This window comes from Plasmodium falciparum (assembly GCF_000002765.6).
Source record: "Plasmodium falciparum 3D7 genome assembly, chromosome: 8".
Taxonomy (NCBI): Eukaryota; Apicomplexa; class Aconoidasida; order Haemosporida; family Plasmodiidae; genus Plasmodium; species Plasmodium falciparum.
In genome coordinates this window covers 172,501-188,116 of record NC_004329.3, presented here as the reverse complement: position 1 = coordinate 188,116, position 15,616 = coordinate 172,501, and the positions used below count along the sequence as shown (strand labels likewise).

The 15,616-nt window shown below is 21.8% G+C and overlaps 3 protein-coding genes across 3 annotated transcripts in view; 1 reads left to right on the top strand and 2 right to left on the bottom strand.

The window, feature by feature from the left end:
• Positions 1-3: 3 nt before the first annotated feature.
• Positions 4-7,554, bottom strand: PF3D7_0802600 (adenylyl cyclase beta; the record flags this gene model as incomplete). Its single annotated transcript, XM_002808764.1, has 5 exons — positions 4-78; positions 232-624; positions 836-6,862; positions 7,056-7,307; positions 7,462-7,554. The coding sequence occupies 5 exons, from the start codon at positions 7,552-7,554 to the stop codon at positions 4-6; spliced, it is 6,840 nt and encodes a 2,279-aa protein (XP_002808810.1).
• Positions 7,555-9,210: 1,656 nt separating this feature from the next.
• On the top strand, positions 9,211-13,470 carry PF3D7_0802500 (inositol 5-phosphatase, putative; the record flags this gene model as incomplete). Its single annotated transcript, XM_002808763.1, has 1 exon — positions 9,211-13,470. The coding sequence occupies one exon, from the start codon at positions 9,211-9,213 to the stop codon at positions 13,468-13,470; it is 4,260 nt and encodes a 1,419-aa protein (XP_002808809.1).
• A 261-nt stretch (positions 13,471-13,731) lies between these two features.
• PF3D7_0802400 (conserved Plasmodium protein, unknown function) overlaps positions 13,732-15,616 on the bottom strand; it is a gene marked incomplete at both ends in the record, with an annotated part of 2,521 nt that continues 636 nt past the window's right edge. The window contains 3 exons of the mRNA XM_001349454.1: positions 13,732-13,783; positions 13,906-13,963; positions 14,218-15,616. The exon at positions 14,218-15,616 is cut by the window's right edge and continues 636 nt beyond it. Coding sequence (XP_001349490.1) covers positions 13,732-13,783; positions 13,906-13,963; positions 14,218-15,616 — 1,509 coding nt within the window. The remainder of the gene's footprint in view (positions 13,784-13,905; positions 13,964-14,217) is intronic.

The window sequence follows — 15,616 nt, the reverse complement described above, 5'->3', positions numbered from 1 at the left end:
TATTTAAGATTCTATATACTTTTTGTAAATTTTTTTTATATATTCCTTTTCTTCATTCTCCAATAAATCATTTAAAACCTAAAAAAATAAAATATATATATATATATATATATGTATATATTTATTTATTTTGTTACGCAAAAGATCTAATTAAAAATTGAAATGCTTCATAAATATATTAAAAGATTTCTATTTTCCATTATTTCGTTTTTTTCTTTTTATTGTGATTACCTTTTTTAACGAAAAATTTGTTATGCAGAAATATATTTCCTCATCAGGTACATTTTTGTGTTTACCAAATAGGGAGTGATGTTTACTTTTCTTCTCAAGGAAACTATTTATTTTATTATACATATCTCTATATACGAAATTAATGTTATGTATAGAATTAACGTTATCTTTGGGAAGAGTAACAGATTTCTTGTTCGGATCTTCATATAAACAAAAGACATTCTTCTCCACCAACTTTACAATAATTTTTTTTAACTCACACCTTGAAATATACTTAGGATATATACATTCCATTTTTTTAATGTTAAATGTATTATTAAAGAAGGAGCAAAGCTTAGCCAACAGCTGTTCTTCTTGGTTTAGGCTATCGATTAGGGACATGCAATAGGCTGTCTATATATTTAAAAGGTATGAACAAAAAAAAAAAAAAAAAAAAAAAATATTATATATATATATATATTAAATAAGATAGTCATATTATATATATGTATAACTATCCATTTATATATATTACATAAACATTTTATATGAACAGGTCATATTATATACACATTTTACATGAACAGGACATATTTTTTTTTTTTTTTTTTTTTTTTTTTTTTACTAATCGAGGAACTAGCGGTGCTTCATTTAAATCCTTGACTACCACAAGATCATATTCATAATTTATATCATCATTATTTGAATTATCATTGCAAGAGGTTGTGCTATTTGATGGGAATACTGAAGATTTTACTGTTTCGTTTTGTACTGAGATGATTTGTTTACTGAAATGATTAATATAATTATTTTTGTCATAATTTTGATTTATATTATTTATTTGATTAAATTGGTTTGCGCATGTTATATCATTAGGATGATTAATTTTTGCGGGATTTGTGCTGGATGAATCTTTTTCATATTTTTGTTCTTTCAAAAAGAATATTTCATCATTATTATGTTGATTGTTCTGTTGATTGGTCTGTTCATTATTCTGTTGATTTTTCTGTTGATTTTTCTGTTCATTCTTCTGTTCATTATTCTTCTCATTATTCTTCTCATTATTCTGTTCATTATTCTTCTCATTATTCTGTTCATTATTCTTCTCATTATTCTGTTCATTATTCTTCTCATTATTCTTCTCATTATTCTTCTCATTATTCTTCTCATTATTCTTCTCATTATTCTTCCTTGCGTCGACAGACGGATGGAGCTCATCATTGTTTTCATAATTATGTTTATCATTTTTGTCTTTTTCATATTTGTATAATTCTATATAATGATTAGTAAGAAGATAAAATAAAGTATATTGTACAAATTTAGGGATTCCAAAACAAGTTTTATTTAGATATTCAATGAGTTGTGTACTTATTTTATCTTTATGTATATTTAGGCATAGACTAACAAATTCGTATAGATCATATTTATTGAAGGGTTTTAATTCTATAGAGGCTTCACATTGTTGTGCATATTTTTTGATTTTTTTTAATTGTTTTATATTACTATTATTTTTCATTCCATTAATAAATAGAAAGATAAGAGGTTTATGTTTGTGCATAAAAAAAGGGTTACATAAGGGTGATTTATTTTGATAAACATTGTCATTATTATTATTATTATTATTATTATAAATGTGTTTATCCATATTATCTTTAACGAGATGATTGATTTGATTTTGTATGTTATCATTTAAATAGTTATTTTTGCTGTTTTGATTTTTATTCATTTGATAATTATTATTTTGTTCGTTCATTTTTTGTTGAGCTATATATAATAAAATATTATCTTTAATATTTGGACATAAAGTTTTGTAGAACATTTTTTGTTCTTTAATTTTGTTGGTGTTATTTACAATATCTTTTTCTTCTTTAAATAATTGTAAAACATTTATATTTTCTTGTTTGTTTGTATTGTGTATAATATTTTCATTGTTATAAATTTGTGAATTTATTTCGCTATTATTTATTAATGTTGCTGAACTACTTTTCTTTGATGAGGAATCATTATTTTCGTCCATAAGAATAATTTCATGAGCTTGATATAATTTTTGTTGTTTTAAAGAAAAAGCAGATATATCATTGTTATTATTATTATTATTACTACTACTACTATTTTTTTTATTATTATTATTATTATTATCATTTGTTATGTTAATATTTTGTGAATAATGAGAATTCTCCTCATTATACATATCATTGATATTATATATATTGTTTGTATTTGTATCATTATTTATGTCATTATGTATTTGTGAAATAATATTTTTATCCACATGATCAATACTTTGTGCTCTCATATGATCGTCTAAGAAATCATTTATGTTTTTTTTGAAAGATAATCTATTTTGTTTATCAGAGTTGTACATATTATCATCATCATCATTGTTGTGTAAAAATGAATCATTTGTATTATCCCCATAAATATTGTTTAGATTTGTGATATTTCCATATATATTGTCTGCACATTTATTATTCTCATGTACATTATTCACATATGTGGTGTTCATAAAATTACCTTTGCAGAAATCACACTTCCTCGAATGATTTTTTCTCCAATCCTTTAGATTTTTTTGTAAATGTTTGGATATTTTTTTTCTTTTAAGCATAGCTAACTTAGCAATATTATTTGATATTTTCCAAGCATCATCTTCAATGTTAATATTTAAGGAAGTACCTGATCTGTAATTAAATATAATAAACATATTTTCATGTAATGTAAAATAATAAATCATGGAACTTATAATACCTATTCTGTTTTCTTTTAGTTCATTTTTCATTTTGGTTTGTATATCGTTTCTTGAATATGCATGAGAAGAGGAGCTTACATCACCTGTTGCTGTATGTTTGGGGTATGAGGGTTCATGTTTGTTTGTTAGTTTATTTTTCTTGACATTGTGTTTCCTCACAGGAGTATTATAATTATCATCATCATGAATATTGTCATCATGGTGAATATCATCATGGATATCATCATCATCGTGAAAATCGTCATGGATATCATCACCATCATGATTATCATCATGGATATCATCACCATCATGATTATCATCATGGATATCATCATCATCATGATTATCATCATGGATATCATCATCATCATGATTATCATCATGATTATCATCATGAATATCATCATCATCGTCGTCATTATTACATTGCTTATCCCAAGTGCTGCCATGTGACACATCCGAAGGGCCGTTATATATTGCATCCATATCATTCGTATTACCGATGTGCTTACCATCTTGGAGAGTTTTTTTTTTTTTTTTAATTTTCTCTTTGCTCTTTTTTTTGTTTTTCTTTTTTTCTCGTCTGGAGTTATGAAAGAAATATTCTAAAAATGTGGATATTTTTTGACAAAAAATATTGTTGTTGGAGTTGTTTGAAGCATTTTGTGTTTGCGTGTTTGTATTTATTTTATTTTGAATTAAATTGTGTTCATTTTTTTTATTGGTATGGTTGTGAATATATTTGTTAGTTTGGTAGCTATAATTTTTATGTTTATGATTATAATATTCTTTTTCCTTTTCTTTTTCTTTTTTTTTTTTTTTTTTTTTTGTTTTAAAAAAAGGTATATCTAAATCATCGATTACATGTATCATAGATTTAAAAAACCAATGATAAGATGGGTGTGTGATTTCTCTTAACATATTGAAGTTATCATTTTTATTTAGGAGTAGATTTTTTTTTCTCATATGTGAAAGTTTCCAAGTGTTTAATATATCGTTACATAAAATTTTCCATGGTAATAATGGATTTGTTATATTAATATATAATGAGTTTGGCATATTACTAACATTGAATAATTTGAAATTATATAATCCGTTAGTAATTAATTTTATAAATTCAAAAATTCCTAAATTTTCATTCCCTTCAACAAATAATACACCACCTATACGCGAAAGTTCTTTGAATTTAAAATGAAATGGATCATAATATTCATGTAATAAAAAAGGACCTGTATAACTTTTATAATCGACATGTAATGATGTTTTTATTTTATTAAATCTAGATAAGCTATAAATCATATCGTATGTTAATAGATTGTTATATGTATTATTTATACTTGAAAATGATTTTGATGGTGAATGTGATTTCCCGTGAAAATCATCATAGCTATTTATATGATTTCCATCTTTGTGTAATATGAATTGATTTTGTTTTATGGTATGATTTAAATTTTGATGATTATTTACATATTGTTTATCCATGTCCTTTTTAATAATGAGATGATTATTATTGATTTGTTCGATATTTTTGTTGAGAGAGTAATTAGGAAAAGTTGTTGTGGTTATAATTTTGTAATTATTTGTATCAAGGTTTTGTAAATAATAGAAGGAATTTTTTTCTTTGAACAGGTGATATATTTTATTTTTAAAGAAGGATTTATAATATATGAATAAGAAATTATTATTTAAAAATGAAAAATCAAAAATTTGTTGATAATTTGTTTTGATTAGTTTATTTTGTATAATGGATAGATCTATATTGGTATATAAATTCTCATGAACATTTTTTATTGTTTCTTCTTTGTTTAATAATATATTATTATTTTTTTTATTATTTTGATTATTAACTAATAATTCTTCATCCGTAAAATAATTATTATCATTAGATGTATTATCATAAACATAATCTATGGATTTTTTATTAATAGTACCTATAGGTGAATATATTTTGATGAGTTTATTTTTTCCTTTAACTTTTATAGATATTAATTTTTGGAAAGATATAAAATGTTTACAATTATTATAAGTATTTTCATCAACATAAATTTCTTTATTTCCTGCTTTAAAACATAATCTAGCAGCTACATTTACTGAATCTCCAAGAGCTGTATATTCTTTTCTTATTTTATTACCTATAATACCACACCATATTTTCCCAGTAGATATACCTATACTCCCATTTAATTTTAAAGATTTCAAAGCATCTATTAATCTAAAGCAAGTAAGCAAAGCTCTTATTGTATCGTCACAATGATATAATGGTGGTAATCCAAACATAATTAATATTAATATACCTTTGTCATCTAATATAAATTTATTTATAGTTCCTTCCATTGTAAAAACAGCTTTCTGTGTTAGTTTCATTATACCATGTGCTGAATGAACACCTGTCATAGTAGATGCATCAATATCCTTAACAGATACAAAAATGATTGTTACTTTTCTAATTTCATTAAAAAATATATTACATCCTAAAGATAATTTTCTATATACAATATCTGGTATAAATGTTTTTAATAAAAGATCAAAATTTTCATATATAATAGTAGACTGTCTAGATTGCTTATCTGTACTTAACAATGTAAATCGCTTCTTTATTTTATCTTCTAAACTATTTCTTCTTTTATTATCTTTTATATTGTTTTTACTAATATTCTCCTCTTCCTTTACTACACTTCTATTATCTACTAATAAATTAGGTAACTGTCCTTCTTTATTTTGTTCCTCTGTTTTATTTTGTTCCTCCGTTTTATTTTGTTCCTCCGTTTTATTTTGTTCCTCCGTTTTATTTTGTTCCTCCGTTTTATTTTGTTCCTCCGTTTTATTTTGTTCCTCCCTTTCATTTTGTTCCTCCCTTTCATTTTGTTCCTCCCTTTCATTTTGTTCCTCCCTTTCATTTTGTTCCTCCCTTTCATTTTGTTCCTCCCTTTCATTTTGTTCCTCCCTTTCATTTTGTTCCTCCCTTTCATTTTGTTGTTGTTCTTCTTCTTCCTCTTCATAATTTTTTTTCAACTTCTTCATATCAATTTCCTCCTTCATCTTTACAAATAAGAAAAAGTTCTTTTTGCATGTCCCTTGAACCATAACTTTGTCTTTAATATTTTTATAAAAAGAGTAGGAGAGCACACTTTCCCCGTTTTTTGCTAGGGACTCACCTGCACCTATTTCTTCTAACGGTTTTCCTGATAAGAGATATTCTCTTTTCCTTAAGACATTTCCAATTTGTAAGAAGCTGACCTTCCCATATGTGATAGCAATATGTACTTTTAAATATTTATTTTCTATGGGTGTTGGGAATTTATTTAATAATTTGTGTATATCCATACAACACCCTAAGGCTAGGAGACATATTTTTCGTATTTCTACTGCGTTTTGATTTTTTTTTTTTTTATTATAATCTGAAGGGTAGTTATCATCTGAGTTATTTGCTTGAGCAATATTCGATTTACTAATTTTATTATTTTTTAGATTATAATTTTTAATATTATCATACACTTCATTTTGGTGATCACCATAATCATCATCATCATTATTATAGATATTATGAATATTATTATGATTATTACTTAAATTAAAATTTTCAAAATTTGTTTTATGTTTTTCCATATCTATATGTTTATCTAAATTATACCTATCATGTGATGTTTTATTATCTTTAAGGTTAACATGTTCATCATCACTATCATTATTTTGCGTGCCATTTTTTTTTTTTTTTTTCTTCTTATTTTTTAGAACATTGTGAAGAGGCCATATAACAAGAACGGCGTCTCCACTGAACTTAATTATATCTCCTCCCCAGTAATCTATAATTTTAATGAGAATATTGAAAAACTTGTTTAAGCAATTTCCTAATAATTCCGTACCATTAATTCGTTTGTCGAGTTGTTCAGCGAGGTTAGAAAATCCGCTGGCGTCACAGAAAAACTGCAAAAAGGAAAAATGATAAATTGGTACAATGGTATGTATTTTGTTTTGTTGGTTCGGGGTATATATATATTTACACATATATATTTACACATATATATCTACACATATATATATATATATATATATATATATATATATATATATTTACATATGCGTGTGTTATTTATTTTTTTTTTTTTTGGAACCTTACCACAACCGAGTTAAACTTCTGAATAACAAGATTTGAGAAAAACTGTGCCGGGTTTTCACATTTGCTATAAATATTTAACAAAATTTTGGGAAAGAAGGACCTAAATATTGCAAGGTTCTCATTTTCTTTTATGATATTTTTATTTTTCTTCTTTTTTTCTCTTTCTTCTTTATTATATTTCTTATATAATTCATTTTCTAAAAACCGTTCGCATTTTATACTAAACCATCTCCAATCAGAAGTATAGTCACACTAACATAAAATAAATATAAACACAATTTAAAAGACATTGATTTGTTTGGGTAATATGCACACATATTAGTAGATTAATACATGTAGATATATATATATATATATATTATATGTGTGTGTATGTATATATGTATATATTTATTTTTTTATTTACTGAATAATTTCTGCTCAGGTTATTTATACGCTCATAGTTCTCGTCTTTGTTATCATACGATTTTAAATACTCGCTAAATATATTTTTTAACATTCTTTTTAAAAAATGAAATAAAAAGAAAAGAAAAAAGAAAAGAAACAAAAAAAAAAAAAAAAAAAATCTATAGGGGGCACATTGTCCCTTGAATTTTACGTGTGTTTATATGAACATAAATAAAAAAAAATATAATTATATAATTAAATAAATAAATAAATATATATATATATATATATATATATATATTTATATTTATATTTATATATTTATATGTGTGTACTAAAAAATTGTGTAGCAATCAATAGGCGGAATATTTTTTTTTTTTATATTAAGTGAATTTACCAAAAAACAATAAAAAAAAAAAAAAAACAAAAAAATATAAATATAAATATAAATATAAATAAAAATAAAAATTCAATGAACATAATATACATAATTCATTTAGATGATAGAATATTTGTCTTTATTACAAAAAAATAAAATAAAAATAAAAATAAAAAAACATATTGCAGTAAAATTTTTATTTTAGAAAAAAAGAAAAATATAATAATATTTATAAATATTAAAGTTGAAAAAAAAACAAACATGTACAATATATAGAATAATTCTATTAAATATTTAATTTTTTTTTTTTTTTATTGCATATACGTGAAAAAAAGAAAAAAAGAAAAAAAAAGAAAAAAAAAGAAAAAAAAAAAAATTTATACAACTATGCATATATATATATTTACATATATTGTATGTTATATTAGATGTCTGAAAAAGTAACAAAATATATAAACATATATGTATATATGTATATTATATATTTATATATTATTATAAATAAATATATAGATAAATATTATTTCTATTTTTATCTTTATTTTTAATTGTAATATCGAATAAATGATTAAAACAGGAGAATACCATATATCAAGGAGGGTGAGGATTCAAAGCAATAGGAGGAAAGAAAAAAAAAAAAAAAAAAAAAAAAAAAAAAAAAAAAAAAAATAAAAAAAAAAAAATAGATAGATAAATAAATAAATAAACATAAATATATACATTTATATTTATATTTATAATAATAAAAAAAAAAAAAAAAATTATAATTAAAATAAATAAAATTAAAGAAAATAATTTTTATTTTATATATTATATATTTTATGTTTAATATATTATCACTATTTTTTGCGCTTCTTTTTTTATTTGTCGAAACTATAAAATAAAAGTTATGATATAAAAATATAATAATCAAATTAATTAAAACAAAAAATATATGTAATATTTATTCAACTTATAAAATATGAACATATATATATAATAATATATATATAATAATATATATATATAATATATATATATATATATATATTTATATATATTTTAATAAATATGAAGATAATATAATATGGCATATGCCATTTTTTATGTTTTGGTAAAATATATTTTATATTTTTTTAATTTTTAGTCATATGTTTTATAAAAAGGAGAAATTTGCATAATACATAATGCATAATACATAATACATTATATATATAATATATATAATATATATTTGTATATATTTATATGGATATATCTTGAAAACGCAATTATTTTTATATATATTTTATTTTATTTTATTTTATTTTTTTATATTTTTTTTTTCTTCTGTGTTTACATATTTGTCAACATGTATGGCCGTGTTTTTACCTCCTTTTACTTATGTGTCCATAATTTGTTTGTGTAACGATGTATGCGAGAAGCTTAACATGTTTTCGAGTCTATAAGATTTACTCAAATAAGGATGGTATATTTGTGATAGGGATAAATAAGAAAGAAAATGTGTACCAGGTGACCGAGTTAAAGAGACGGAGCAAAGAAATTGAGATTGTAGATCACTTCAAATTATATATGAAGAGAGATTATTGTAATTATATAATAAGAAAGAGATTAGAATATATATGTAAATGTGAAGGTATTTTTGGATGTATACGTTTTTTAAATTATCCTTATTTATATGTATTAATTAAGAAAGAAAAAGTAGGTATATTATTTGATGAGCATAAAATATATAATGTAAAAAATATATTGTTAATTCCTTTTGTTGAAGATATCTTTGATAATTATAATGAAGAAAATGAATTAATTGATTTATTTTATAATAATACAAATCATAAATATATTTATTTTTCATATACATATAATTTAACGTATAGTGTTCAAGAAAATTATTTTATTCAAAAAAATTATTTGAAAGGAGGAAATGTAAAATATAAGAATAATCCATATATGTGGAATTCTTATCATAGTAAATATTTTATTAAACAGAATATTTTTTTATGCTTATCTATTATTAATGGTTATTTTATTCAATCAAAATTTCTGTGCTCAGGTAAAATTATTGACATAAGTTTAGTAGGTCGACGAAGTAATAAATATGCAGGTACACGATTTAGGAAAAGAGGTTTAAATTCTTATGGATATTCAGCAAATGATGTGGAGTCAGAAATTATTTTATTTGAAAAAAATAATTCTCATGTTATTTTATCCTATACACAATTAAGAGGTTCTGTTCCTATATTTTGGAACCAACAAGTTAATTATAAAATATTAAAGAAACCACAAATTAATTTTTTAAAAACAGATATTAATTATTCTTGTACACAGAAACATTTTCAACGATTATATGAAAAATATGGTTATCCTATTACGGTTGTAAATTTATTAAGTAAAAAAAAATATAGTGATGAACAGAAATTATCATATCATTATAAAGAATCTATTGATAGACTTAATAAATACATACCTAAAAAAATACATATTATATATAAACATGTAGATTTAAGAAAAGCATATAAAATAGGTATTAAATATACACAATATATTTTAAAAATGTTATATAATTTTTCTTTACATACTATTGGTTTCTTTTATATGAATAATAAAAAAGTTATTCTTATACAAACAGGTGTGCTCAGATTTAATTGTGTCGATTGTTTAGACAGAACAAATGCTGCCCAACTCTTTTTGAACATTTATATGTTTATGAAATTTATTAAACTTATTAAATTAATAAAAAAAAATGATTTATCTGTACAAAATATTTCACATATATCAAAATTATATGAAGAATTAGGTGATGCTATATCTAAACAATATGCAGGATCAACAGCACACAAAAAATATACTCCTGGTCAACATTCCAATTTTTTTATTCAATCAAAAGAATTATTTACATCCTTAAAAAGATATTATATTAGTTCTTTTAATGATTTAGAAAAGCAAAAATCGATAAACCTTTTTCTAGGTGTTACACATAATAAATTACATTGTATAAATAATTCCCATGATCTTGATACCTTTGCTCATAATAAATATTTCAAGGATAATGGGAAAAATATTTTCTGGTGGGTTCTTCCCTTGGATAAATTTTATTACAAGGCCCAAACGTTATTGAATTTGAAGCACCATGATATTATTATAAAACAAAAAAAAAAAAGAAAGAAAAGATATATCGAATTAAAAATGAAAAAAATGAAAAAAATAAAAAAATTGAAAAAATTGAAAAAATTCAAAACAATGAAAAAATTCAAAACAATGAAAAAATTTATGTATACATATAATAATAGTACTACTACTAACCGTAAAATATCTGCATCTAAATATAAACAAAGAGAAAAAAAAATACTTTCAGATGTTCATATGTTAGAAGAATTATATAGAAATTACAGAAGAGGAGAAGAATCAAAAAGGATGCTTAAAATTAGAAGGACAAAAAACATTTTAAGAAATAGGAAGGATGTAAAAAGTAAACATATAAACAAAAAACAAGATTTTATATCCAAGATGTATGATAATTTAAAGTTCTACAAATGTTTTAGTAATACGAATATATTTAAACATATGTATAATTTTAATAATGCGGAGCAGTTGTTTTTGGAAAAAACGGGTATTTCTTTGAAAAATAATTTGTTCTTTGAGCGTATGAATTATTTATTTAATATGCGTCGTGTAGGGAATTCAAACGAAAGATGTGATAATAATAACAGATGTGATAATAATAACAGATGTGATAATAATAACAGATGTGATGGTGATAAATCGAAATATGGAGTTGTATTACATAATAATATAGAAATGAATCCACGTTCTTTCATTCTTTTCTTCAAGTATATGTCCCATATATGTAATTTTTATAATGTATATAAAAATAATTTCCATTATTTTTTTAAAAATAGAAATATATTTAGATATAGAATATGGAGACTTATTTCTTGTTATAATTATTTAAATTATTTAAAAATATATTTCAATATATTTTTTCTTTTATATTATAGTATTTGTAATAAATATAATATAAAACTCATATATATGAATCATGTAAAAGAATTGATATATTTTACCAAATCATATAATTGTAAAGATTTACAAAAAAAATCTGATCAAAATAAAAAGACAAAAAAATATTTTACAAATTATAATAACCATATTAATAACCATGTTATAATAAATCCGTCTAGTTTTGAAAAAGATGTAAAACACATTGTATCTAATTTTCAGAGATATAAAAATATCCCCATGTTAATAGATTATTATATTAACTATTTTCAAATAAATTATATTCCTTATAATTATATGTTGATTAATATATCATCTGTTTTGTGTGATGTAAACATGAAGGATAATATGAAAAAGAAACTAACAAAAGATGGAATAAAAAAAAAAATTATAAACAATAATAATATGAATCAACGTGAACATAGTTTTTATCATGGTAAAACTCATACTTGTTCAATATCCCCTTTAGATTATGACGACGATGACGACAATATGTTAAATAGATGTAGTAGTATATCCGAGGCATATAATATTGTAACTAAGGATGACCAAAGAATAAATATTAACATGTTAAATGAAGAAAAAAATGGAAATTCTCATATGTGTGGAAATTATGTAAAAAAGAAAAATACATCGGATAATTCTTTTGATAATAATAGTAATTTAATTATTTATAGAAATGAAAAAAAAAAAAAAATTAAAGGTTCCTCTATTTATTATAAGTGTTATATATATAAAAGATATGAAAAAGAAAAAAAAGATGAAAAATATAAAAGAGATAAGAATTATAATATTTCTCAACTTCCATATATATATAGTCCATTTTATTTTAATACAAAAATTATAAAGTTTCTTTTGTTTGTTTATTCAACATATTGTTGTAATGAGATTAATAAATATAATAATATTTATAATAAAAATGATAAATTATATACATATCCTGCTGATTTTTATAATCATTGTAACAACTCATATAATCAAATTAAAAAAATGATAGATATGGATAATGAACTTATTAAAAGAGATGGAAATAATATGCAGAGTTCTAATAAATTATATTATTATAACATTGTTTTTTTTTTAAAAAAATTATTTGTAACTAAATCTGTAGATTTATATTTTATTGAATTATATTTATCATATATATATAAAACAAATTATTATAAAGAATTTGATGTTTATTTTTATCAAAACATAAAATATCCTTTTTATAATAATATGAAAAATAAAAAATCTGAAGAAAAACTTTTCTTAAATAATTATGATTCGTTTGAAAATATCCACAAGAAAAAAAAAGAAGTTTCACGTATACATAAAAAAATATATAATGAAGTAAAAAATAATTATAATAATTTATCTAGGAAATATGTATATATAAAAAAATTTGAAACACATTACTCTCAAGAAATGAATTCATATAAAAAAAGAGATCAACAAATCAAAAGGTTCTTTAAAAATAAAATTACCTCTTTTAATAATCAAATGAAGAATTATAATATCCTTTTTAATAATTTTAAACATTATATTAAAGAAAATGAAAAATATAAACAAAACAGTAACTACGTCCACGACCATCTTGATAATTTTAATGTCTTGAAGGATAAAATAGAAAACTCCATGAATTATCATCAATATTGTCATCCGGTGGGGAGGAAAATATTTACAACATAAAACGAATCACCTCTTTTTTTTTTTTTTTTTTTTTTAAGTTATCCGTTAATAAATATATTTCTTATTAATATCATACATATATGTATATATATATATATATATATATATATATATATATAACAATAATATTGATAATTTTTTTTGTTAAAACACATAAAAAAAAAAAAAAAAAAATTAAGAATTGATAAATTAAAAAAATTAAAATAGTGTAAGGTGTCTACCCATTTTTTTTTTTTTTTTTTTTTTTTTTTTTTCGCTCTTTTAAAAATGTAGTTGTCGTAGTTCTCTTAATGCTGTTTTTATCCTATAGACGCTGCAAAGAAAAAAAAAAAAAAAAAAATATATATATATATATATATATATACATATATATTTATATTTATGTTTATGTTTATGTTTATATTTATTTATTTTTTTTTTTGAAAATTTTTGTACTTGATTGGGTCTTCACAACAGACTGATTGTATGAAGGAATTGATTTTGTCCTCAAAGTCTAAAAAGAAACATGAAAATGAAACATATATATAATAAATATATATGTATATATATTTATTTATTTATGTATATATTATAAACACACTATTATTGATAACTACAAAGAAACAGATTTCTTTCTTATTTCTTATTTTTTATTTCTTATTTTTTATTTCTTATTTCTTATTATTTATTTCTTATTTTTTATTTCTTATTTTTTATTTCTTATTTCTTATTTTTTATTTTTTATTTCTCATTTTTTGTCCGTATTACCTTGAAAGGACAAAGATCGAATATGTAACTGATTACTCAGTAATTTTAATGATATATATGCCTTTAATATACACGTTATCAATATTTCCTTCGGAGTAAATATTAAACATAAGGGAGTTTTGTATATATCTAATATCGTTAATAAACATAACTTTTCTAAATATACCACCTGATCCAATTCAATATATCCTTTCATTGTATACACAAATTTATTTATATATGATGGTAATAATTCAAAAAATAACATTTTTGGCTTTATGTAATAATTAAAACTCTTTAATATTTCTCCTTCGTAATATATTATTATCTTCTGCATCAACTGTAACTTCTGACCGGAATTGTTTAATACCCACTTCGAAGAAGAGACGTATATATTCTTTTTGTGCTCCTTACATAATTTTTTAAATTTTTTGATATTCTCTGTCAAGCTATTTTGTTCATGTAAATCACCACTTTGGTCATGTAAATCACCATTTTGTTCATGTAATTTTCCATTTTGTTCATGTAATTTTCCATTTTGTTCATGTAAATCACCATTTTGTTCATGTAATTTTCCATTCTGTTCATGTAAATCACCATTCATTTCATGTTTTATTTTAATATTTTCTCTTTTTACATCACAATGCTGACTCCCCATTTTACCATTTTCATCTTTTACATCAGTTTGTATATTTATTGGTTCGTCCTGTTCAGGTTTCATTTGGTCATATTCCGAAACGTCACTGCTGTTACATTCTGATAAATATGAGCTAAAACAATCACTGACATGATTTATGTTATTTATATCAGATATATATCCTTCTTGAATTATATTATTCAATTCTTGTAGGTCGTTATATATGGATTTATTTTTTTGTACATTATTTAGATTATTATTAATTTGTGAACCATTGGATTGTTTTCTGTTTTTCGATTCTTTTTTTGTATCTATGTAAGTATCTTCTTTTTTCATATGTTCCATAAAAGAAGAAAATGTTTTGTGATTAAATAATTGAGTATTATAAAAGGTATGGTTAATTTTATAATTTGTTATAATATCTAATTCGATAGAGTGTATTTTTTTTTTGAGTTTTTTTTTTTTATAAAAATAGTTTAGCAGTTTAAAAATAACTTTGGGTATATCATATAATTTTCTTGATTTTTTCAAGAGTTCAAAATCTTCTCTTAATTTCCAAGCAAGGAAAATACACGCACCTGCAATGAGATAACTTATGGAGTTTTTTTTTCTTTTGAGAATTTTCTGATTATATTTATTCATATAATATAATGCAATACATATGGTACAAAATGAAAGTTGTAAATACTTTCCTAGGATGATAATAAATTTGGAAGTATTCATAATATAGTTTCTGAATTTTTTCTTTTTTAAAAATTTCATATAATATTCTTCATCGGTATT